General features: G+C 43.7%; 1 protein-coding gene across 4 annotated transcripts in view; it reads left to right on the forward strand.

Moving 5' to 3' along the window:
• Nucleotides 1-27,478, forward strand: part of LOC106569453 (ephrin type-A receptor 3-like) — a 236,274-nt gene that overhangs the window by 56,584 nt on the left and 152,212 nt on the right. For all 4 annotated transcript variants that reach the window (XM_082960964.1, XM_082960963.1, XM_045694301.2 and 1 more), the window contains exons 3-5: nt 12,243-12,443; nt 13,468-13,575; nt 17,316-17,667. In XM_082960964.1, the coding sequence (XP_082817090.1) occupies nt 12,243-12,443; nt 13,468-13,575; nt 17,316-17,667 (661 nt within the window). The remainder of the gene's footprint in view (nt 1-12,242; nt 12,444-13,467; nt 13,576-17,315; nt 17,668-27,478) is intronic.

Consider the following 27,478-nt stretch of genomic DNA (forward strand, 5'->3'; position numbering starts at 1 on the left):
ATCGACAAATTTTTCACTTAGTCTGCTCGGCTACCTGCCCTCCGAGAGAGCGTGAGAGAGAGAGAGAGAGAGAGAGAGAGAAGTATAGCTGAGGCACTAAGCAGGAGGAGCACTATGTAGGTCTCTGGATCTTGTGTTTAATATGAGGGGGATTATTTATTTAAACTCTGACCCCGGAATCTGCAGGCAGGTCACAGAGACAAACATTTCCACCATTCAGATATGGTATGGCCTCGGCTGGATAGCTGTCTCTCGGACTCAATCCACCGACACTTGACCCCCGCTGGTCAGACTTAATATGGCCCGCCCAAAGCCAGATGTGTGCCAGAGTCTGAGCGACCCATTTATGTCACACAGCGGGGGCGTTTCTGCCGAGGGATAGAAAACAGTTACACACTGTCCATATCTTTATTAATTTCTTGGGATCGTCCCCTCCCCTACTCTTTTCTCTCTGACAAACGTTGTTTGAGTTTGATGATCAATTGTGTGTAAGTATATGTAACTAGCAGATTATTGCGAGGGGAATTTATGTTAAGCCAATGATTGGTTGAACCCAAGCCCTGATCTGACAGTTTTGCCCCACTTCAAAGCAATCGGGTCAGCTTCATTGTGATTGGCCAAGGGATTGGAACACTTAGAGATTAAAGTTTAGTCCAGAATGCTAATTAGAGGTCAGACCAAACTGCCATCGCTATAGCAACAGTTTCACTGATTGTGTGTGTGTGATGATTGAGAGAAAGTGTCTAAACCCTCCAACCTGTCTAAACAGTTCTCTCTGGTTCACAAAAATAGTATTTTCCTACCAAACACTGGTGGGAAAATTAGACAGCATCATCCATATTCATCATTTCAGAATGATTTTGTTTAGATTGAAAGCAAACACTATGTACTGAATACTCAGGGAGAAAAAAGGTGTAGATTCACACGCAGAGCGCGGCAGATGTTTATTAAGCCTTGTTTATTAAGATGTTTATTAAGCCGCAGAAGGCAGGAATCGTGGTCGCAGGCAATGGTCAAACACAGGTAGGCAGTCAAAAACAAACAATACCTCACAACCATACAAACAGAAAGAACTGAACTAAATAGGGAGCTGATGAGACCAGGTGAGAAACGAACACAGGTGAAATCAATGAACAAAAATGAAAGACAGGGCTACGTTCCAGAACAAAGAAACAGGGCTACGTTCAAGAACAGAAAGAAAAAGAACACAAGGTTGACTAAGAAAAGAAAAGCAGAACCTTACACACTATCGTGTTTGAATTAAGTGTTTGGTTGATTTTCTCATATTTATTGGTGTGGGAGGAGGCTTTTGGAAACAACAGACATAAAACATTGATAAGTATCATTTTATGCTATCGGTTTGTTAGAATCTTACAGGTCCCTATTCTCATTTAACCCAGAACTAAAATCTTGCGTAATTTGGTCAGATGCTCGTGTCAGGTTGGTGGGTGTAGCTGGTGTATAAAGTCAGGCGCAGGAGAGCAGAGATGAGTGAAACAACGCACTTTACTCGACAGCACAAAGTAAACCATTTACAAAGTGCAAAAAGAACGGTTGCCACAAAGCATCGGTGATAAACAGCACCCGGTACAAACCAGCGGGAACATACCGACCTGAACAAATAAAAATCACACACAAAGACATGGGGGAAACAGAGGGTTAAATACATGACCAGTAATTGGGAAATGAAAAGCAGGTGTGTGGGAAAACGAGACAAAACAAATGGAAAATGACAAATGGATCGGCGATGGCTAGAAGACCGGTGACGTCGACCGCCGAACACCACCCGAACAAGGAGAGGCATCAACTTCGGCCGAAGTCGTGACAGCTCGACACCATTTATGTTTACGTAGTCTGTTGTCATGATGTTGGCCTGTGGGTAAGGTTTATGACCCCCCCATAAATACCTTTCTCCCTTCCCTCTCTCTCTGACTCTACTGAAGGACTCTTGAATAGCCTTTGTTAAACATAGAGAGTCTGGGAACATCAAACAAGTGGGGGGAAATGAACCATATTTCGGTAATAGAACCAGTTGAAAATATGTGTTGGTACTTAATAAATATGATGTCTGTTCGGTTGTCATCTGAGACATTATGACTGATGACAGGATGACATAAACTGTATCTGGGGAAGTCTACACATTATAGTTATCAGATTCACATGGAATTGTTGTTCAATTTAAATGCAATTTAAATGAAACTATTTGTGAAAAGATTAAATGTAATTTTAGCTTCCAAATGAGAGAATTGGGTTTTCATAAGGTTAGAGCCCTGCTCAATCAGTGGCCCGCCCCTGTGAAGAGACATGGGTTATAAACTATGAAACACACCCTTCTCTCCCTCCACTATATAAGCCCTTGACGAAAATGTAACCTCCTGTTCCGAGGACGATAGGACGACGGTCCATACGTTAAAAGGGACTAACATGTCAACTACAGAACTAAGCCAACCTCAGCGTGAGCTTTGGTTGCGAATGGTATGAACTTTGAACTCTTATTCACTAAAGTGAGACCTCCTAGCCATTGAGTTAGCAACAGCAGCTGTAAACGTGGGCTAGGAAAGGACGGACGACATATCCAGTCTAACACACAACGAAGATTCTACAACGTATCCAATTTACCACCAGAGACATTCTTCCGAGGACAGGAAGATCTCTGTTGGCCAACACGGCCAGCATCTACGACCAACCTACCGAAGCGTAGCTCAGAGTAAATATTTATTGCATTTTCCTTTTCCAAATGGGCGGTAATTTAGAATGCATAAGATACTGTATTTATGAAAGCTTAGCTTCTCCCTTTGTTCCTCAGTCTTCCGACTCTTTCATTCAAGCCCAACCCCCTCTCTTTGTGTAACAAGCCATCATACAGGTTCCGTCCACCAGGGACTTTTTCTGTATGACATAATTTGCATTCTGTGTATATGTAATTCTGTGTGATTGGTTAGGTATTTAGTAAATAAGTAATTAAACCCAATTTTGTATTGCTGAATCAACTTGTTAGCCAGGGTTCATGAAGATAACCAAGAATTTACAACTTTCAGATGAGACTGAAATAAGGTGACGATTAATATTTACTGCTATTGATGTAAAATATTACTAGGTCTTTCAGAGTTTATTCGGAAGATAAAAGCTCTATAAACACTCTTTCGTGGTGCCCCGACTTTCTAGTTAATTACATTTACAAGATTAGCTCAATCAGGTAATATTAATTACAGAGAAAGGATTTTATAGAATAGCATGTCATATCACTTAATCCGGCATAGCCAAAGACACGACACTGTCCATGAGAGATTAACAGGTCCCTCACAGCTCTCGTTAAAGGTCTTTCAGGACTATGCCACAGTTCAACATAAAAAAAGCTGTGGAAAGGATATGGTGATTTAGATTAAAGCAAATGAATCTAAGAAGTAAAGTGAACAATTGCTTAGGTAGAGGGACTGTAAATAAATCCATGTGGCCACTAGACCAAACAGTCTGACAATGAACAGATTCCTTCAAATTGAAACAGCTCCATACACAATCAAGGAAGTCTCTATAATCCTCACTCTCAACGTCAGCTCTGAGAGAAATAAACAAAACGTCATAAAGCCCTCCTTATCCCTCAATAACTTTCCCCTTTAACTCCATAATCACTGCTCTCTAGAGAACCAGCAGTGTGTGCATCTGTGCAGTGTGTGTGTGTGTGTTTGTGTGTGCATGCAGCCATTTGTGTGTGCGTGTGTTTGTGTATGTGCGTATCTCCTCCTGTAATGTCCAACTGGTCCCAGTTCGACACAGATGGGTCCGTTTAGCTGCCACCCGCGTCTGAAATTTACCCTAATTCATTCCTCACTCGCTTTTTCACTCTCTCCATCCTCATCTGTCGTTTTCTTTTTCTAAATGCTGAAATACAAAGAGAGAGAGAGAAAAAAAGACAGAGAAAGAGACAGAGAGAAAGAGAGTTGGCCTTGAGTAGAACACAACAATTTTCTATGTGGCTCATACTCATGACATCATGGTAGTTATAGCCACAGGACATAGAGAATCCCCTGGCCAGGTCAATTGGTCTGTAAAAACAACTGGCCCTTCCAATGATATAAACTCCTAAATTGTGTCTTATCCTGCCCCCCTCAGTGGTAGTCTAGTCCCAGCTGCTGAAGGGCCAGTAAATGTAAAGAAGCTAAGGGGGACTCTGTTTCTGTCTGTTGTAGTACTCAAGGCTCCAGCTTTTGCCTGCTTGTCGGCCCATCAAGTTAAATGACCCTCAAAATCAGAGCATTGGCTTCCTAGTCACAAACTCCCTCGTCTTTCTTTCTCTCTCCTGTCTTCACCTTCCCTCTTTCTATCTTCCTCTTTCCTGTCTCTTTCCTGTCTCTTCCCTGTCTCAAACTGCTTCGTCACCCCCCGCACCAACACTCCAGTTTAATATGCATCCCATCCGAGTCAAATGACAGGGAAAGTTTCACAGTTTCACTGACCAGAAAATTACAACTGTGTGAGATTTACATGCTGAAATGTGATATGTGTTCGTCAATCATTAGTCTATACAATGAGGTGGTCTGTGCGTCTCCTCACCCCAAATTAGATTCATACTGAGATGGCTCGTTGTGTGTGTGTGTTTGTGTGAGTGAGTGTGTGTGCGTGCGTGCATACGTTAATGCGCTTGTGTGTTTGTGTGTGTGCATGCGCACGTGTGTGTTTTAACCTGGCTGTCTGCTTCCCCTCTTTGTTCTCTGAAACTCTATGAAACCACGCTGGTTTATTTTCCTTTCCTTGAAGGGATAGAAATGTTTTCTTTCTCATGCGAGAAGTGTTCTCACTTACTGCTCTGAGCACAAGTGGAAACAGATGGCAACAGATGATGGGAGACAAAGTAGGTCTGTCTCTCTCTCTGTGTCTCTCTGTGTCTCTCTCTCTCTGTCATTCTCTGTCACTCTCTGTCAATCTCTGTCTCTCTCATCAAATCAAATCAAATTTTATTGGTCACATACACATGGTTAGCAGATGTTAATGCGAGTGTAACGAAATGCTTGTGCTTCTAGTTCTGACCGTGCAGTAATATCTAACAAGTAATCGAACAATTTCACAACAACTACCTTACACACACAAGTGTAAAGGAATGAATAGAATATGTACATATAAATATATGACTGAGTAATGGCCGAACGGCATAGGCAAGATGCAGTAGATGGTATAGAATACAGTATATACATATGAGATGAGTAATGTAGGGTATGTAAACATTATATAAAGTGGCATTATTTAAAGTGACTAGTGATACATTTATTACATCCACTTTTTTATTATTAAAGTGGCTAGAGATTTGAGTCAGTATGTTGGCAGCAGCCGCTCAATGTTAGTGATGGCTGTTTAACAGTCTGATGGCCTTGAGATAGAAGCTGAGATAGAAGCTATTTTTCAGTCTCTCGGTCCCAGCTTTGATGCACCTGTACTGACCTCGCCTTCTGGATGATAGCAGGGTGAACAGGCAGTGGCTCGGGTGGTTGTTGTCCTTGATGATCTTTTTGGCCTTCCTGTGACATTGGGTAGTGTAGGTGTCCTGGAGAGCAGGTATTTTGCCCCCGGTGATGTGTTGTGCAGACCTCACTACCCTCTGGAGAGCCTTACGGTTGTGGGCGGAGCAGTTGCCGTACCAGGCGGGGATACAGCCCGACGGGATGCTCTTTATTGTGCATCTGTAAAAGTTTGTGAGTGTTTTCGGTGACAAGCAAATTTCTTCAGTCTCCTGAGGCTGAAGAGGCGCTGTTGCGCCTTCTTCACCACACTGTCTGTGTGGGTGGACCATTTCAGTTTGTCCGTGATGTGTATGCTGAGGAACTTAAAACTTTCCACCTTCTTCACTACTTTCCTGTCGATGTGGATGGGGGGATGCTCCCTCTGCTGTTACCTGAAGCCCACGATCATCTCCTTTGTTTTGCTGACGGTGAGTGTGAGGTTATTTACCTGACACCACACTCAGAGGGCCCTCTCCTCCTCCTTGTAGGCTGTCTCGTCGTTGTTGGTAATCAATTCTACCACCGTAGTGTCGTGTCTTTGGGGTACCATTAAACTGAAGACATGTTTATCAATTAACTCCCTGTAATTATTGTCACGCGATTAAACTGATTAATCGTTTAATTGTTATTAACTAGGAGATCGGGGCACCAAGGAAAATATTCAGATTACAAAGTTATAATTTTCCTAATATAACTTTCCTATATTATAACATTATATATTATATTCTATTATAGTATAGGCCGATTATCTTCTGGTTTAAATGGTGTATTTTACCTCGCGTCCAGTCTCATTCCAAACGTCGTAAATTGTTGTATCTGCACGAACCCAGTCTTTACTAAGAGTCATCCATACATCAATTGTCTTAAAATCATTTATTTACTAAACTAAGTAATTCACAGAAAGTATACAAACAGTAATTATCATCACAAAGAATTGGTAGAGTAATGTGCCCTAGTGGGCTAAAACAGGCATGGCTGGTGTCTTGTTAACCTCTATGGGCTATGTGGGACGCAAGCGTCCCACCCCTGGTACACCCTATCACCAACAGGTGTAATATCAAGAGCGCCAAATTTGAAAACAATTAAATGTCATAATTCAAATTTCTCAAACATACAACTATCTTACACCCTTTGAAAGATAAACATCTCCTTGATCTAACCACGTTGTCCGATTTCAAATAGGCTTTACGGCGAAAGCATAAAGTTAGATTATGTTAGGAGAGTACATTGACAATAGCTGTGTGTAATGTTTTGTCAATTCAAAGACAGGCGTCACCAAAAGCAGAAAACCAGCTAAAATTATGCACTAACCTTTGACAATCTCCATCAGATGACACTCCTAGGACATTATGTTAGACAATACATTCATTTTGTGTTCTATCAAGTTCATATTTATATCCAAAAACAGCGTTTTACTATGGCGTTGATGTTGAGGAAATCGTTTCCCTCCAATAACCGCCAGTCAATCAGCAAGACAAATTAAATAATTACTATTCGAAAACATTGGTAAAATATTATATTGTCATTCAAAGAATTATAGATTTACATCTCCTGAACGCAACCGGATTGCCAGATTTAAAAATAACCTTACTGGGAAATCACACTTTGCAATAAACTGAGCACTGCGCCCAGAAAAATACGCTTTGCGATACAGACTAACCGCCATGTTGGAGAGATCTAAAATCGAAAATACTATGTAAATAATCCATTACCTTTGATTCTCTTCATCAGATGTCACTTCCAGGAATCCCAGGTCCATAACAAATGTAGTTTTGTTCGAAAAAGTTCATAATTTATGTCCAAAAAGCTCCGTGTTGTTAGCACATGATCTATGCCCGCCGGACTTCTCTTCATGAACGAGGGGGAAAAAAATATTTACGTTCGTTCAAACATGTCAAACGTTGTATAGCATAAATCATTAGTGCCTTTTTTAACCAGAACATTAATAATATTCAAGGCGGACGATTGCATTCTCTTTTAAAACATATTGGAACGAGAGTACCCAACATGAACTCGCGCGCCAGAGTCTAATCGGCCACCACCGTTCCAAGGCTCTTGTTCGGTCAGTTCTCACAGTATAAGACTCAAAACATTTTGTAAAGACTGGTGACATCTAGTGGAAGCCATAGGAAGTGCTCAACAATTAATAAGCCCCTGTGTGTTTCAATGGCATAGGCTTAAAGGTAATTCAACACATCAGGTATCCACTTCCTGTCAGAATTTGTCTCAGGGTTTTGACTGCCATATGAGTTCTGTTATACTTACAGACACCATTCAAACAGTTTTAGAAAATTCAGAGTGTTTTCTATCCAAACCTGAACAATAATATGCATATTCTAGCTTCTGAGTTGGTGTAGGAGGCAGTTAAGTTCTTGGGGCTATGTGGGACGCTAGCGTGCCACCCGTGGTGCACCCTATCAACAGCAGGTGCATTTCAAGAGCGGCAAATTTGAAACCAAATAAATGTCAAAATTCAAATTTTTCAAACATACAACTATCTTACACCCTTTGAAAGATAAACATCTCCTTAATCTAACCACGTTGTCTGATTTCAAAAAGGTTTTACGGCGAAAGCATAAAGTTAGATTATGTTACGACAGTACATTGACAATAGCTGTGTGTAATGTTTTGTCAATTCAAAGACAGGCGTCACCAAACCATAAAACCAGCTAAAATGATGCACTAACCTTTTACAATCTCCATCAGATGACACTCCTAGGACATTATGTTAGACAATGCATGCATTTTTAGTTCTATCAAGTTCATATTTATATCCAAAAACAGCGTTTTACTATGGCATTGATGTTGAGGAAATCGTTTCCCTCCAATAACCGGCAGTCAAGTCAGCACCACAAATTAAATAGTTAAAATTAGAAAACATTGGTGAAATATTATATTGTCATTTAAAGAATTATAGATTTACATCTCTTGAACGCAATCAACTTGCCAGATTTAAAAATAACCTTACTGGGAAATCACACTTTGCAATAATCTGAGCACTGCGCCCAGAAAAATATGCTTTGCTATACAGACAAACGGCCATGTTGGAGAGATCTAAAATCGAAAATACTATGTAAATAATCCATTACCTTTGATTCTCTTCATCAGATGTCACTTCCAGGAATCCCAGGTCCATAACAAATGTAGTTTTGTTCAAAAAAGCTCATCATTTATATCCAAAAAGCTCCGTGTTGTTAGCACATGATCTAAGCCTCGTCATGAACGAGGGGAAAAAATATATTTACGTTCGTTCAAACATGTCAAACGTTGTATAGCATAAATCATTAGTGCCTTTTTTAACCAGAACATGAATAATATTCAAGGTGGACGAATGCATTCTCTTTTATAACGTATTGGAACGAGGGTACCCAACATGAACTCGCGCGCCAGAGTCTAATCGGCCATCACCGTTCCATGGCTCTTGTTCGGTCAGATCTCACAGTAAAAGACTCAAAACACTTTGTAAAGGCTGGTGACATCTAGTGGAAGCAATAGGAAGTGCCAAAACATTAATCAACCCCTGTGTGTTTCAATGGCATAGGCTTAAAGGTCATTCAACACATCAGGTATCCACTTCCTGTCAGAAAATGTCTCAGGGTTTTGCCTGCCAAATGAGTTCTGTTATACTCACAGACACCATTCAAACAGTTTTAGAAACTTTAGGGTGTTTTCTATCCATATATAATAAGTATATGCATATTCTAGTTACTGGGTAGGATTAGTAACCAGATTAAATCGGGTACGTTTTTTTATCCAGCCGTGAAAATACTGCCCCCTAGCCCCAACAGGTTAAAAATGGGCACATATTTTTTTCAAAATTCTCAATACTGCCCCCTAGCCCCAACAGGTTAACAATGGGTCATAAACGGTCAGTTGAGGACACACAAAGTTCATTAATATTAACAATTGACATGCTAATCCTTTGCACATGAACGCTCACTCATTTGGGAACAATTGCAATCAATATATATTTACGCTCAGTGTGTCGTCGGGATCCTTGTTGGAGCGTCGTTCTGTTGGAGAGTTTTGTCCGCGTTCTCTCTCTCTCTCTCTCTCTCTCTCTCTCTCTCTCGGTTAGAATGGATCTTTCAAAGCGACATTCATTAATGTCGTTATAGAATGGATGTTTCGTTGGTCTTCGCGTTCAATGATATAATTTCTAGCTGCAGACTATTAATTAATATCAAAGACTTGTTCTTATTCTGTCGGTATCAATAGTCTAAAAGTTAACCACGTGGTATAGTTCACTTTCAGTAGAGTACTTGGATGGTCAAACCTATTGGCCAACTCGCAATGGAGTGGAGGCCTGGTCTGAAGAAATGTAAATCAGGGTGGGGTGTTATAGTGAACATAGAACAGGCTTGTCACATGACGCCTGGTCCTGTCTGTGTCCCTGGGGGCGTGCCGATGACTGAGTTAACCTCTTATGGCTAGGGGGCAGTATTTTCACGGCTGGATAAAAAACATACCCGATTTAATCTGGTTACTAATCCTACCCAGTAACTAGAATATGCATATACTTATTATATATGGATAGAAAACACCCTAAAGTTTCTAAAACTGTTTGAATGGTGTCTGTGAGTATAACAGAACTCAAATGGCAGGTCAAAACCTGAGAGATTCCTTTACAGGAAGTGGCCTGTCTGACCATTTCTGGAACTTCTTTGCCATCTCTATGTTTTACAAAGGATCTCTGCTCTAACGTGACACTTCCTACGTCGTCCATAGGCGCTCAGAGCCCGGGAAAAAATAGAATGTCGTCATCCCAGCCCCAGGCTGAAACACATTATCGCCTTTCTCAAGTGGCCGATCAAGGGACTGTGGGCTTAGGCACGTGACCTGGCCGCCCCCGTCTTTGTGATTTTTTCCTCTGTTTGCCGAAAAGGAGATTCCCGGTCGGAATATTATCGCTTTTCTACGAGAAAAATGGCATAAAAATTGATTTTAAACAGCGGTTGACATGCTTCGAAGTACGGTAATGGAATATTTCCAATTTTTTTGTCACGAATTGCGCCATGCGCGCGACCCTTCTTTACCATTCAGATAGTGTCTGGGACGCACGAACAAAACGTCGCTATTCGGATATAACGATGGATTATTTTGGACCAACCCAACATTTGTTATTGAAGTGGCAGTCCTGTGAGTGCATTCTGACGAAGACAACAAAAGGTAATCAAACTTTTATAATAGTAAATCTGATATTGGTGAGTGCTAAACTTGCCGGGTGTCTAAATAGCTAGCCCGTGATGGCTGGGCTATAATACTTAGAATATTGCAAAATGTGCTTTCACCAAAAAGCTATTTTAAAATCGGACATATCGAGTGCATAGAGGAGTTCTGTATCTATAATTCTTAAAATAATTGTTATGCTTTTTGTGAACGTTTATCGTGAGTAATTTAGTAAATTGTTAGCAAATTCCTCCGGAAGTTTGCGGGGGGTATGCTAGTTCTGAACGTCACATGCTAATGTAAAAAGCTGCTTTTTGATATAAATATGAACTTGATTGAACAAAACATGCATGTATTGTATAACATAATGTCCTAGGTGTGTCATCTGATGAAGATCATCAAAGGTTAGTGCTGCATTTAGCTGTCTTCTGGGTTTTTGTGACATTATATGCTAGCTTGAAAAATGGGTGTCTGATTATTTCTGGCTTGGTACTCTGCTGACATAATCTAATTTTTTGCTTTCGCTGTAAAGCCTTTTTGAAATCGGACAGTCACGGGTTAGATAAAGGAGAGTCTTGTCTTTAAAATGCTGTGAAATAGTCATATGTTTGAAAAATTGAAGTTTTTGTATTTTTGAGGAACTTGTCATTCATTGGATATTGGAGCAGGTGTTCCGCTAGCGGAACGTCTAGATGTAAGAGGTTAAGCTTGGTACAGAAATACAATTCTATCACATTAACATCAGTACATAGCATCTCAATGTATTACAAATATCTTTATCCTTATTAATACATTCTATACAACCATGTGGATGCAAGTCTCATCGCTGAGGCTATTATATAAACAGTTTTATGGTAATATGGCTATATTGTCTCTTCTGAGTATCACAAAATTGTACCAAGCGGACCAGTTCGTAGCTGGATTCTTCACCAGTCTTCCATACCTTCTCCAGAACACAAATGTCGCTTGGCTCCCCAATTCTGTGAGTTGGAAGAATTTCCTGTGTCTCTCTATGGGCCATGTGGCAAGAGATTCTCCTCTTAGAGTTTTACGACCCTTTCACACAGGGCCTGGGTGGGGGGAGGTAGGTTGGGGGATGGTGCAAGGGGGGAGGGGGTCAACTGTCCTCCCTGTACTCAAAGAGGCCAACGTCATGACAGTAGTGTCGTCACTCTCTCTCTCTCTCTCTCTCTCTCTCTCTCTCTCTCATACACACTCACACTCACACCACACACACACACACACACACACACACACACACACACACACACACACACACACACACACACACACACACACACACACACACACACACACACACACACACACACACACACACACACACACACTTAAACTCTTGAACACACTGCACGTGGACATGCAAATACACATTTATGAAAACATACATACACACAATATTATGTGATTACTTAAGTTTACACAAATCTTTAGTCAATTAAACACACACATACAAGACACAAACACACCGGCACACACCATGACACGACCGCTCCCACCATCCCCTAATCCCCCCAACCCTCTAACTCCTCTCTCCCTTCAACCCCCTCTCTATCTCTGCAGTGGGAAGAGATCAGCGTGATGGATGAGAGGAACACTCCCATGCGTACCTACCAAGTGTGTAACGTGATGGAGGCCAGTCAGAATAACTGGCTGAGGACGCGACACATCGCCCGCGACGGAGCCCAGCGTGTCTACATCGAGATCAAGTTCACCCTCCGAGACTGTAACAGCCTGCCTGGAGTACCTGGCACCTGCAAAGAGGTCCATCTGCTCATTGTTTACATTACTCTGCCATGTCTTCAATGTTCTGGTTATTGTTTACATTACTCTGTCCTGTCATGTCGTCAATGTTCTGCTCATTGTTTACATTACTCTGTCCTGCCATGTTGGCAATGTTCTGCTTATTGTTTACATTACTCTGTCCTGCCATGTCGTCAATGTTCTGCTTATTGTTTACATCACTCTGTCTTGCCATGTTGTCAATGTTCTGCTTATTGTTTACATTACTCTGTCCTGCCATGTTGACAATGTTCTGCTTATTGTTTACATTACTCTGTCCTGCCATGTCGTCAATGTTCTGCTTATTGTTTACTTTACTCTGCCCTGCCATGTTGGCAATGTTCTGCTTATTGTTTACTTTACTCTGTCCTGCCATGTTGACAATGTTCAGCTTATTGTTTACATTACTCCTGTCCTGTCATGTCGCCAATGTTCTGCTTATTGTTTACATTACTCCTGTCTTGCCATGTCGTCAATGTTCTGGTTATTGTTTACTTTACTCTGTCCTGCCATGTTGACAATGTTCAGCTTATTGTTTACATTACTCTGCCCTGCCATGTCGTCAATGTTCTGCTTATTGTTTACTTTACTCTGTCCTGCCATGTTGACAATGTTCAGCTTATTGTTTACATTACTCTGTCCTGTCATGTCGTCAGTGTTCTGCTCATTGTTTACATTACTCTGTCCTGCCATGTCGTCAATGTTCTGCTTATTGTTTACATTACTCCTGTCCTGTCATGTCGCCAATGTTCTGCTTATTGTTTACATTACTCTGTCCTGCCATGTTGGCAATGTTGTTCTTGCGTTATGTTTGATGAAGGTCATGGTTGACCGAAACATCACGTTTTTAATCTTAGCCTAACCAAAGTGTGCTATTTTGAAGGGGGTGTCACACGCAAAAGAGGTGATCTTTCTGTTCAAGTCTTTTTCCATAGAAGATGCTAAGGCATAACAAACGTAAATTATTCTTCACATATAAATGTCAATTTTTGTGTTGTCCATTCAGACTTTCAACATGTTCTACTATGAGTCTAACAACGCCAACTTGTGGTTCATCAAGGAGAGTCAGTACATCAAGATAGACACCATCGCTGCTGATGAGAGCTTCACACAGGTAAGTGGAAACACTCTGAATGTAGAGGTTGCCTCTAACCACATATCTAGGATCAGCATACCCTACCCCCAATCCTAACAGGAACCATTAGGAGGATGCCAGAAGATCTGTCTCTTGACCTGTGATTACGGGCAATTTACATCCAACTTACTACACATGTGGCAAAAACAGAACTGTGAAATAAAGCCTGACTAAATCTTGTTTCTAGGTGGATGAAATAAACAGTGATGGAAAAAGGACCCAATTGTCATACTTGAGTAAAAGTAGGCAGTATTTTCACGGCCGGATGAAAAACGTATCCAATTTAAACAGGTTACTTCTCTGGCCCAGAAACTAGAATATGCATTTATTAGTAGATTTGGATAGAAAACACTCTGACGTTTCTAAAACTGTTTGAATGGTGTCTGTGAGTATAACAGAACTCACATGGCAGGCAACACCCTGAGAAAAAGTCAACCAGGAAGTGGAGGATCTGAGAATTGTAGTTCTTCTTTCTAGTCACTTTCGAAACTACAGTATCCATGGGGTTATGTTGCACTTCCTAAGGTTTCCATTGGCTGTCTAAAGCCTTCAGAAAGTGGTTTGAGCATTCTCCTGTCACTGGGCAGATAATAGGAGCTCAGTTTCTGAGTGGACTGCCTGGCAACAAAGGGATTGGATATGCGCAGTCACGTGAGCACGCTGTTCCTTCTTTTTCTCCTTGAATGAATACGCTATTGTCCGGTTGGAATATTATTGCAATTTTACGTAAAAAATACCATAAAGATTGATTTTAAACAGTGTTTGACATGCTTCTAAGTACGGTAATGGAACATTTTGACTTTTCGTCTCTGGTTCCACGCTCGCGCGTTATGCCTTTGGATAAGTGATCTGTATGCGCGAACAAAACTGAGGTATTTGGACATAAATATGGATTATTTGGAACAAAAACAACATTTCTTGTGGAAGTAGCAGTCCTGGGAGTGCATTCTGACGAAGATCATTAAAGGTAAGAGAATATTTAGGTTGCCTCGAACTTGGCAGGTGTCTGTATAGCTCACCGTGATATTTACATTTACATTTAAGTCATTTAGCAGACGCTCTTATCCAGAGCGACTTACAAAATGGTGCATTCACCTTATGATATCCAGTGGAACAACCACTTTACAATAGTGCATCTAAATCTTTTAAGGGGGGGGGGGGGGGGGGGTTAGAAGGATTACTTTATCCTATCCTAGGTATTCCTTAAAGAGGTGGGGTTTCAGGTGTCTCCGGAAGGTGGTGATTGACTCCGCTGTCCTGGCGTCGTGAGGGAGCTTGTTCCACCATTGGGGTGCCAGAGCAGCGAACAGTTTTGACTGGGCTGAGCGGGAACTGTGCTTCCTCAGAGGTAGGGGGGCCAGCAGGCCAGTGGTGGATGAACGCAGTGCCCTTGTTTGGGTGTAGGGCCTGATCAGAGCCTGAAGGTATGGAGGTGCCGTTCCCTTCACAGCTCCGTAGGCAATCACCATGGTCTTGTAGCGGATGCGAGCTTCAACTGGAAGCCAGTGGAGAGAGCGGAGGAGCGGGGTGACGTGAGAGAACTTGGGAAGGTTGAACACCAGACGGGCTGCGGCGTTCTGGATGAGTTGTAGGGGTTTAATGGCACAGGCAGGGAGCCCAGCCAACAGCGAGTTGCAGTAATCCAGACGGGAGATGACAAGTGCCTGGATTAGGACCTGCGCCGCTTCCTGTGTGAGGCAGGGTCGTACTCTGCGAATGTTGTAGAGCATGAACCTACAGGATCGGGTCACCGCCTTGATGTTAGTGGAGAACGACAGGGTGTTGTCCAGGATCACGCCAAGGTTCTTAGCACTCTGGGAGGAGGACACAAGGGAGTTGTCAACCGTGATGGCGAGATCATGGAACGGGCAGTCCTTCCCCGGGAGGAAGAGCAGCTCCGTCTTGCCGAGGTTCAGCTTGAGCTGGTGATCCGTCATCCACACTGATATGTCTGACAGACATGCAGAGATGCGATTCTGATGTGATGGCTGAGCTATGTACTCAGAATATTGAAAAATGTGCTTTCTCCGTAAAGCTATTTTAAAATCTGACACAGCGGTTGCATCCAGGAGTAGTCTATCTATAATTCTTTAAATAATTGTTATATATTTTGTCAGCGTTTATGATGAGTATTTTTGTAAATTGATGTGGACATTCACCGGCCATTTTGATGGGAATACATTTTCTGTACATCACGCGCCAATGTAAAATGCTCTTTTTGGATATAAATATGAACTTTATCGAACAAAACATACATGTATTGTGTAACATAATGTCCTAGGAGTGTCATCTGATGAAGATCGTCAAAGGTTAGTGCTTCATTTAGCTGTGTTTTGGGTTTTATTGACACATGTCCTTGCTTGGAAAATGGCTGTGTGATTATTTTTGTCTATGTACTCTCCTAACATAATCTAATGTTTTGCTTTCGCTGTAAAGCCTTTTTGAAATCGGACAATGTGGTTACATCAAGGAGAAGTGTATCTTTAAAATGGTGTAAAATAGTTGTATCAAAGCAAGCTATACAGATACCCGCAACGTTCTGGGGTCAACTAAACTCAGAATAAGTATTATAGATATTCTCTTACCTTTGCTGATCTTCGTCAGAATGCACTCACAGGACTCCTACTTTCAAAAGAAATGTTATTTTTGTTCGAAATACTACATATTTATGTCCAAAATACATTTTGTTTGTGCTTTCAGATCACTATACAAAGGCATAACACGCGAGCGTAAATCCAGACACGAAAAGTCAAATAGTTCCATTACCGTTTGTAGAAATATGTCAAACGTTGTTTACAATCAATCCTTAGGGTCTTTTTAAGATAAAACGTCGATAATATTCCAACCGGACAATAGCGTATTCATTCAAGAAGAAAAAGAAGGAACAGTGCGCAGGTGGGCTCGCGCATCACCAAGTTCTTTGTCCATAGGCAGTCCACTCATTGACTGAGCTCCAATTTTCTTCCCAGTAACAGGAGAAGGATGAAACACGTTTCTAAAGGCTGTTGACAGCCGATGGAAGCCTTAGGAAGTGCAACGTGACCCCACAAACACTGTAGTTTCGATAGGGATTCAAAAGAAGAACTACAATTCTCAGATTTCCCACTTCCAGGTTGGATTTTTCTCAGGTTTTTGCCTGCCATATGAGTTCTGTTATACTCACAGACATCATTCAAACAGTTTTAGAAACTTCAGAGTGTTTTCTATCCAAATCTACTAATAATATGCAAATATTTGACTCTGGGCCCGAGTATTAGGCAGTTTACTCTGGGCACGCTTTTCATCCGAAAATGAAAATACTGCCCCCTATACCTTAAAAAGTTAATTAGTACTTCAAAGTATTTTTACTTAAGTACTTTACACCACTGGAAATAAATCCTGACTGTATCTTGTTTCTAGGTGGATGGAATAAACCCTGTCTATATCTTGTTACTCTCCCTCTAGGTGGATGAAATAAACCCTGACTATATCTTGTTTCTAGGTGGATGAAATAAACCCTGATTATATCTTGTTTTTAGGTGGATGAAATAAACCCTGACTATATCTTGTTACTCTCCCTCTAGGGGGATGAAATAAACCCTGACTATATCTTGTTTCTAGGTGGATGAAATAAACCCTGACTATATCTTGTTTCTAGGTGGATAAAATAAACCCTGACTATATCTTGTATCTAGGTGGATGAAATAAACCCTGACTATATCTTGTTACTCTCCCTCTAGGTGGATGTGGGAGATCGTGTGATGAAGCTCAACACAGAGGTCCGTGACATCAGCAACGTGAGTAAGAAGGGGTTCTACCTGGCCTTTCAGGACCTGGGGGCCTGCATCGCTCTGGTCTCTGTCAGGATCTTCTACAAGAAGTGTCCCCTCACCGTGCTCAACCTGGCCCAGTTCCCCGACACCGTCACGGGGGGCGACTCAGCCTTGGTGGAAGTGCGAGGGGTGTGTGTGAACGCCTCCCAGGAGTTTGAGACTCCCAGGATGTACTGTAGCGCAGACGGGAGCTGGCTGGTGCCCATCGGGAGGTGTGTGTGCGAGCCAGGGTACGAGGAGCATAAGGATGGCTGCCAACGTAAGTGGTTCTAATGTGTGTGTGTGTTTGTGTGTGTGGTGGCATGTGTTGATGGTGTAGGTCTGGATAAGAAGAACACAATGACCTACCTCAATGTGAATGGATACGATGTTTATAATGTGTATTGGTTTGTGCATGTGCTAGGATTCACTTTACATAGACAACCAAGATGGATCCTAGTGCCCTGTGGGTTCTGTTAGATGGGTCATAGTGCCCTGTGGGTCCTGTAAGATCTAGATCTACTGCTGTGTCATTGGAGGCTGCTGAGGGGAGGAAGGCTCATAATAATGTCTGGAACAGAGTAAATGGCATCAAACACCTGGAAACCATGATTTTGATGCATTTCATACCATTCCACTGATTCCAATCCAGCCATTAAAATGAGCCCATCTTCCCAAATTTAGGTGCCACCAACCTCCTGTGGTGTGTGCAGTACACTCCTGTGGTGTGTGCCAGAGAGAATCAGAATACAGAGAGAAGGCAGCTCTGTGGGAAACAATGTGGTTTACCAGGAAGGAATGATAAAGATTGTGGGTATGTGGGTTACTACACCCTGCTGTGTGTGTGTGCTTTTGTGTGTGTGTGCTTTTGTGTGTGTGTGTGTGTGTCTGTGTGTCTGTGTGTGTGTTTGTGTGTCTGTGTGTGTGTGTGTGTGTGTGTGTCTGTGCGTGTGCGTGTGCGTGTGTGTCTGTGTGTGTGTGTGTGTGTGTGTGTGTGTGTGTGCGTGTGTGTGTGTGTGTGTCAGAGTTTTAGGCAACCCCCTATGCAGCGAGGATAATGTTCATAGAGAAGGTTGGGAATTGCTGGGAGGCAGTTTGTGTTATGAGTGTGTGTGTATGGACTTGTATCTGTGAGTGTGTGTGTGAGCAAAAGGAGAAGTATGAGTCAGAACTAAGTGAGTGTTCCATTATTCCCTCTTTAGAGCGGGAGAGGGGATGCTTCAGGTTGCAGAGTATTGAGTTGTAAAACTCCACGGACCACTGTGTGTGGTGTGTGTGTGTGTGTGTGTGTGTGTGTGTGTGTGTGTGTGTGTGTGTGTGTGTGTGTGTGTGTGTGTGTGTGTGTGTGTGTGTGTGTGTGTCCTTGCTAGTGGCTGTCTAAGGCTCAGTTGTGAAAACTAAACCACATGATACTCTATGTATGTATGCTGTTTGTTTCTCCAGTACAATGCAGCACAACATACATAAGCTTTCTCACCAGTTCTTTGGGCATATAGAGTATTTCAGTACTGGTTCTGGTGCCCACAATAACCTAGGAGGCTAATATAATAACAACTATTGCTTGGTGCTTTTCATTGTGAGATTATCATTCTGTCAGATTGTGTCAGATTAATATAGTGGAATGACCACAGTTTTACTGCTTATTAACACTATTTTACGAACCCACAGTTAAAAAATGTATTGAAACTCCAGGTCCACCTCTGACCTTTAGTGACCTCATCAGTCTGTTGTGTGACTCATTCCTGTCCAGAGAGAATAAATGAGCCAAGCAAAGAGCCTTTAAGAAGCTACCTTTAACTCAATAACTGTGTGTGTGTGTGTGTGTGTGTGTGTGTGTGTGTGTGTGTGTGTGTGTGTGTGTGTGTGTGTGTGTGTGTGTGTGTGTGTGTGCATCCGTGTGCGTATGTGTATGCGTGGTGTGTGTGTGTGTGTGTTGGACAGGAGACATAATGATGTAGCCTTATTGACAGCCAGGTCAGGGGTCAGGAGATATATGTCTGTGTCATCTAAAGCCATGAGTTAGTGCTAGGTGCCGCTGTGTGTGCAGGGAATGGCTGTTCATAGAGACACACAGAGAGAGAGGAGGATATGCCATTCATGCTTCTGCTATTCTACCGAATAACAAGTCTCTTTTATTGTGTTTTGAAGTTGAGCTCTTACCTATGTGTTACATTGACATACACTACATTACTAAAAGTATGTGGATATCTGCTCATCGAACATCTCATTCCAAAATCATTGGCATTAATATGGAGTTTTGTCCCCCCTTTGCTGATATAACAGCCTCCATTCTTCTGGCAAGGCTTTCCACTAGATGTTGGAACATTGCTGCAGGGACTTGCTTCCATTCAGCCACAAGAGCATTAGTGATGTCAGGCACTGATGTTGGGCGATTAGGCCTGGCTCGCAGTCCACGTTTCAGTTAATTCCAAAGGTGTTCCATGGGGTTCTGTGCAGGTTAGTCATCCACACCGATCACAACAACCATTTCTATATGGTCCTCGCTTTGTGCACGGGGGCATTGTCATTTTGAAACTGGAAAGGGCCTTCCCCAAACTGTAGCCACAAAGTTGGAAGCACAGAATCGTCTAGAATGTCATTGTGTGCTGTATCATTAAGATGTCCCTTCACTAGAACTAAAGGGCCTAGCCCGAACCATGACAAACAGCCCCAGACTATTATTCCTCCTCCTCCAAGCTTTACAGTTGGCACTATGCATTCGGGCAGGTAGCATTCTCCTGGCATCCGCCAAACCCAGATTTGTCCGTTAGATTACCAGACGGTAAAGCGTGATTCATCACTCCAGAGAATGCGTTTCCACTGCTCCAGAGTCCAATGGCGGCGAGCTTTACACCACTCCAACCGACGCTTGGCATTGGGCATGGTGATCTTGTGTGCGGCTGCTTGGCCATGGAAACCCATTTCCTGAAGCTGCCAACGAACAGTTCTTGTGCTTACGTTGCTTCCAGAGGCAAGTTGGAAGTTGGTAGTGAGTGTTGCAACCGACGTTTCCACTTCACAATATGAAATTTGATGAACTGACTTATTGGAAAGCTGGCATCCTATGACAGTGCCACGTTGAAAGTCACTGAGCTCTTCAGTAAGGCCATTCTACTGCCAGTGTTTGTCTATGGAGATTGCATGGCTGTGTGCTCGATTTTATACACTTGTCAGCAACGGGTGTGGCTGAAATAGCCAAATGCAATAATTTGAACGGGTGTCCACATACTTTTGTATAAATGGTGTACTAATAAAAACGTGCCAGATCTTAGTCATCTATAGATCTTTACATTGTAACTACATTGGCTGTTGTCCAGTATTGTTCAATGTCATATCTCTTAAAAGAACATCTAAACATGAACTTAGTCAATAATCACAGCTTTTAACAAAGAGGTCTGGAGGACACAAAGAGACGTGACACCCCTGTGTAACGTTCTAATGTGCCCCTAGGAGACCAGGCACAATGCGTTTAGTGCTAACGCCCCGCTCCAAACAAAAAAAGGTGTCTGCCCTGCTTTCACACACAGAGCTTCTGAAAAGCTTCCACTGGGAAAACCAAGGTTACACTGACTCACTAATGCATTTGAATCAGCCTCTCTCGCTTTCTGTTTCTCTCTCCACCATACTCTCTCTCTCTGCTCATCTCCCTTACTGTCTCTCATTCTCCCTCTATATCTCGCTCCAACCCCATCCCTCACTCATCCCTCCCTTCCTCCCCCTCTCCCCCCTCTCTTTTGTACTGTGTGAAGTGTTCATGGAGTCATTACAGCTCCCATCCCTGTCAGACACCCAAACACCAGATTCTTCCAATTATATTTACACTGTCAGAATGTATATTTACACTGTCAGGATGTATATTTACACTGCCAGAATGTATATTTGCACTGAACAAAATATAAAATCACCATGTAAAGTGTTGATCCTATGTTTCATGAGCTGAAAAAAATCTGTTTTCCATGTGCACATTTCTCTCAAATGTTGTGCACAAAGTTGTTTACATCCCTGTTAGAGAGCATTTCTCCTTTTGCCAAGATAATGCTGATTAAACAGCATTATCATTAAACAGGTACATCTTATGCTAGGGTGTCAAGCCCTGACCTGAGAGAGAGGGTTTATTTCTCTATTTTGTTAGGTCAGGGTGTGGGGTGGGCATTCTATGTCATTATATTTCTATGTTTTGGCCAGGTATGGTTTCCAATCAGAGGCAGCTGTCTATCGTTGTCTCTGATTGGGAATCATACTTAGGCAGCCTTTTCCCCCCTGGTTTTGTGGGTAGTTGTTTTCCGTTTAGTTGTCTGTTGCCTGACGGAACTGTTTGCTTTCGTTTTCTTTCTTTGTTTAAGTGTTTCGTTATATGAATAAATATGAGCACTTACCACGCTGCGTTTTGGTCCCCTTCTCATTACGACGAAAGCCATTACATATGGACAATAAAAGGCCACTCTAAAATTTGCAATACAATGTCACAGATGTCTCAAGTTTTGAGGGAGCATGCAATTGGCATGCTGACTGCAGGAATGTCCACCAGAGCTGTTTGCCAGAGAATTTAATGTTAATTTCTCTATCATAAGCTGCCTCCAACGTTGCTTTAGAGAATTTGGTAATACGTCCAACCGGCCTCACAACCGAAGACCACGTGTAACCATGCTAGCCCAGACTTCCACATCCGGCTTCTTCACCTGTGGGATCGTCTGAGACCAGCCACCCAGACAACTGATGAAACAGTGGGTTTGCACAACCGAATAATTTCTATACAAATTCTCAGAAACCGTCTAAGGGAAGCTCATCTGCATGCTTTTCGTCCTTACCAGGGTCTTGACCTGACTGCAGTTCGTAGTCGTAACCGACTTCAGTGGCCAAATGCTCACTTTCGATGGCCACTGGCACGCTGGAGAAGTGTGCTCTTCACAGATGAATCCTGGTTTCAGCTGTACCGGGCAGACGGCAGACAACGTGTAGGGTGTCGGGAGGGCGAACGGTTTGCTGATGTGAACTTTGTGAATAGAGTGGCCCAAGGTGGCGATGGGGTTATGGTATGGGCAGGCATAAGCTACGACCAACGAACACAATTGCATTTCATCGATGGCAACTTGAATGCACAGAGATACTGTGACGAGATCTTGAGGCCCATTGTCGTGCCATTGATCCGCCGCCATCACCTCATGTTTCAGCATGATAATGCACGGCCCCATGTCGCAAGGATCTGTACACAATTCCTGGAAGCTGAAAATGTCCCAGTTCTTCCATGGCCTGCATACTCACCAGACATGCCATCCATTGAGCATGTTTGGGATTCTCTGGACCGACGTGTATGACAGCGTGTTCCAGTTCCTGCCAATATCCAGAAACTTTGCACTGCCATTGAAGAGGAGCGGGACAACATTCCACAGGCCACAATTAACAGCCTGATCAACTCTATGCCAAGGAGATATGATGTGATGCATGAGGCAAATGGTGGTCACACCAGATACTGACTGGTTTTCTGATCCATGTCCCTACCTTTTATTAAAGATATCTGTGACCAACAGATGCAGCTGTATTCCCAGTCATGTGAAATCCATAGATAAGGGTCTAATTTATTTATATGAATTGACTGATTTCCTTCTATGAACTGTAACTCAGTAAAATCGTTGAAATTGTTGCATGTTTCGTTTATATTTCTGTTCATTGTAATATGTTTTCCATGGGCTCAGTTTTTTTGTTTTTCCCTTGTTCTGTAATGGTAATATTGCTCTCCCCCTCCTCTCCCTTCACTTCAACTAGCACCTCCCTCTCCCACACACAGCTGACAGAGAGAGAGAGAGTGAGAGAGAGGGGGGAGCTCTCTCTCTCTCTCTCGTGTCACTAAGGGGCTTGGAGACCTCTGGACTGATGATTCTGCTCTCCCCCTCTTTAAACATTTATAAGCTCCATCTCTCCCTTTCTCTTTACACTCTATCTTTCCTTTCTTTCTCTTTACGCTCCATCTTTCTCTTTTCTTTCTTTCTCTTTTTTCATAAAGCAAAAACAGAAATTACACTTAGTAACAGTAACGGGACGGGTGTTTTTAGGGTTAGTGTTAGTGCTAGCAGTAACGGGACGGGTGTTTTTAGGGTTAGGGTTAGTGCTAGCAGTAACGGGACGGGTGTTTTTAGGGTTAGTGTTAGTGCTAGCAGTAACAGGACAGGTGTTTTTAGGGTTAGGGTTAGAGCTAGCAGTAACGGGATGGGTGTTTTTAGGGTTAGGGTTAGTCGTAGCAGTAATGGGACGGGTGTTTTTAGGGTTAGGGTTAGTGCTAGCAGTAACGGGACAGGTGTTTTTAGGGTTAGGGTTAGTGCCAGCAGTAACGGGATCGGAGTATGTAGGGTTAGGGTTAGTTCCAGCGGTAATGGGACGGGTGTTTTTAGGGTTAGGACTAGTGCTAGTTTGGTCGCCTGTCCCCGGCTGGAGCTGTCCCCGGAAATGTCCCCGTTTTTAAATGTGCGTTAAAAACAGATCGCAAAGTGAAATATTTTACTTGGCAAGAAAGACCGGGCAGCAGAGCCTACCGGTTGACGTCTCAATCACGCTGTGCTTGTTTAGGCCAACAGAGAGGGCTGCTCGCTATAGCAGCTTCATTCACTCTTCTTCTACTAATTACTTGCTCACGCTAGTTTCAGAGAAAACTGCTGTGGAAAACTCGGCCAGAAGCTAGCAAGTGTCAAGTGAATCCACAACATCACCACAAACGTCTTTTCAAGCCAGGTGTCACGTCCTGGCCAGTATATAAGGTTAATTGTTTTGTAGTTTGGTCAGGGCGTGGCAGGGGGTATTTGTTTTATGTGGTTCGGGGTGGTGTGTTTGTGTAAAGGGTGTTTGATTTAGTAATTCCGGGTTTTGGTTTATGTTTAGTTAATTCTATGGTTAGTCTAGGTTGTGTGTTTCTATGTTTGGTTGATTGGGGTTGGGACTCTCAGTTGAAGGCAGGTGTTGTCTATCTGCCTTTGATTGAGAGTCCCATATATTAGGGTGTGTTTGTATGTGTGATTTGTGGGTGATTATTCTGTGTATAGCCTTGTGCCTTACCAGACTGTTTATTTGTCGAGTGTTCGTTTTTCGTGTTTTGTTATTTTGTATGTTCATTTTTGAGATTAATTAAAAATCAAGATGAGCATTCACGTACCTGCCGCGTTTTGGTCCACATTTTCTGATGACGATTTCGCATTATCGTCAGAAGACGAAGACAATTGTGACAGAATCACCCACCACCAAAGGACCAAGCAGCAGAGGAAGGAGCAGACGGAGTTCGAGTTGGACTGGCGGGAGAAGTGGACTTGGGAGGAAGTTCTGGACGGGGCCGGACCCTGGCATCAGGCTGGGGATTATCGACGCCCGCAGGGGGAAATTGAGGCAGCCAAGGCAGAGAGGCGGTGGTACGAGGCCAAGTACGCGCTGAAGGAGAAGCACGAGAGGCACCCCCAAGAAAATTTTTGGGGGGGGCACACGGGTAGTTTGGCTAGGCGTAAGAAGAGCCGGAAGCCAGCTACTCGTGGTTATATGGAGGAGCGTATGGGGTGGAGAGCGCTATGTTTCGCTGAGGAGCGCACTATCTCACCCATACGCACGCACAGTCCGGTGCGCGTTATTCCAGCCCCTCGCAGGTGCCGTGCTAGAGCGGGCATCCAGCCTGGTAGGAGGATGCCTGCGCAGCGCATCTGGTCGCCGGTACGCCTCCGAGGACCAGGCTACCCAACTCCCGCTCTACGCACGGCTACCATCAGGCCCCTGCACAGCCCAGTCTGCCCTGTACGAGCACCCCGCTCGTACAGGGCTACTAGTTCCATCCAGCCAAGGCGGGTTGTGCAGGAGGTAAGATTTAGACCAGCTGTGCGCCTCCATAGCCCTGGGTTTCCAGCTCCTGTCTCTCGTGCGGACCCCGAAGTGCGTCAACCCAGTCCGACTCGTCCTGTTCCCGCTCCCCGCACTAGCCTGGAGGTGCGTGTACATAATCTGGTAAGCCCAGTACCAGCACCACGCACCAGGCTACAAGTGCGTCAACCCAGCCTCGCCAGTCAACAGTCTTCATCAGAGCTGCTCGCCAGTCAACAGTCTTCATCAGAGCTGCCCGCCAGTCAACAGTCATCATCAGAGCTGCCCGCCAGTCAACAGTCATCATCAGAGCTGCCCGCCAGTCAACAGTCATCGTCAGAGCTGCCCGCCAGTCAACAGTCATCGTCAGAGCTGCCCGCCAGTCAACAGTCATCATCAGAGCTGCCCGCCAGTCAACAGTCATCATCAGAGCTGCCCGCCAGTCAACAGTCATCGTCAGAGCTGCCCGCCAGTCAACAGTCGTCAGAGCTGCCCGCCAGTCAACAGTCGTCAGAGCTGCCCGCCAGTCAACAGTCGCCAGAGAGGTCAGACTGCGCTGAACTGCCGGAGTGGTCAGACTGCGCTGAACTGCCGGAGTGGCCAGACTGCGCTGAACTGCCGGAGTGGCCAGACTGCGCTGAACTGCCGGAGTGGCCAGACTGCGCTGAACTGCCGGAGTGGCCAGACTGCGCTGAACTGCCGGAGTGGCCAGACTGCGCTGAACTGCCGGAGTGGCCAGACTGCGCTGAACTGCCGGAGTGGCCAGACTGCGCTGAACTGCCGGAGTGGTCAGACTGCCCTGAACTGCCGGAGTGGCCAGACTGCCCTGAACTGCCGGAGTGGCCAGACTGCCCTGAACTGCCGGAGTGGCCAGACTGCCCTGAACTGCCGGAGTGGCCAGACTGCCCTGAACTGCCGGAGTGGCCCGAGTGGCCAGACTGCCCAGACTGTCCCGAATTGCCAGACTGCCCAGACTGTCCCGAATTGCCAGACTGCCCAGACTGTCCCGAATTGCCAGACTGCCCAGACTGTCCCGAATTGCCAGACTGCCCAGACTGTCCCGAATTGCCAGACTGCCCAGACTGTCCCGAATTGCCAGACTACCCAGACTCTCCCGAATTGCCAGACTGGTCCGACTGCCCCTCGGCGATGCCAGAGTGGCCCGACAGCCTGGAACGGCCGGAGCCAGAGCCACCTCCAGAAATAGGTGGGTTGGGGAGGGGGGGTGTAGCACAGTGCCGTCGTTGACGGCAGCCACCCTCCCTTCCCTCCCTTTAGAAAAGGGGACTTTTTGTTGGTGTTGCTTGGGGTTATTTTTTGTTAAGGTGCTTCTGGGGTAGCACCTTTAAGGGAGGGGTACTGTCACGTCCTGGCCAGTATATAAGGTTAATTGTTTTGTAGTTTGGTCAGGGCGTGGCAGGGGGTATTTGTTTTATGTGGTTCGGGGTGGTGTGTTTGTGTAAAGGGTGTTTGATTTAGTAATTCCGGGTTTTGGTTTATGTTTAGTTAATTCTATGGTTAGTCTAGGTTGTGTGTTTCTATGTTTGGTTGATTGGGGTTGGGACTCTCAGTTGAAGGCAGGTGTTGTCTATCTGCCTTTGATTGAGAGTCCCATATATTAGGGTGTGTTTGTATGTGTGATTTGTGGGTGATTATTCTGTGTATAGCCTTGTGCCTTACCAGACTGTTTATTTGTCGAGTGTTCGTTTTTCGTGTTTTGTTATTTTGTATGTTCATTTTTGAGATTAATTAAAAATCAAGATGAGCATTCACGTACCTGCCGCGTTTTGGTCCACATTTTCTGATGCCGATTTCGCATTATCGTCAGAAGACGAAGACAATTGTGACACCAGGTAAGTCACAATCGTTCGAGATACTAGCTAGTGATGTTATAATGTCACAATATATTATATAGATGGATGATCTGCTCTATACGGTTTTAAATAGGTTATGCTAGCTAACGTTAGCTATGTAGACTAAGTTAGCTAGCTAGGTTAGCTAGCTACTGTCATGGTAGCTAGGTTAAAAAATGTTCACATATAAACATGCAGTGGACAGGCTATTTTGAAAATATGATATTAAATGAATGCACCATTAATTATGAGAATATTTTTGTAGATTACAATTTTAATGGTTTGGCATTATAATAAGTAGTGTGAAAATATATTTAGAAATGTTCATGGATAACATTAGCAGTGGAGAGGAAGGAGAGGAGGAAGACTGGATAGGAAGAAGAGTGAAGGAGATAGAGGAGAAAAGGTAAA

Source organism: Salmo salar, chromosome 14 (assembly GCF_965601325.2).
Source record: "Salmo salar chromosome 14, fSalSal1, whole genome shotgun sequence".
Taxonomy (NCBI): Eukaryota; Metazoa; Chordata; class Actinopteri; order Salmoniformes; family Salmonidae; genus Salmo; species Salmo salar.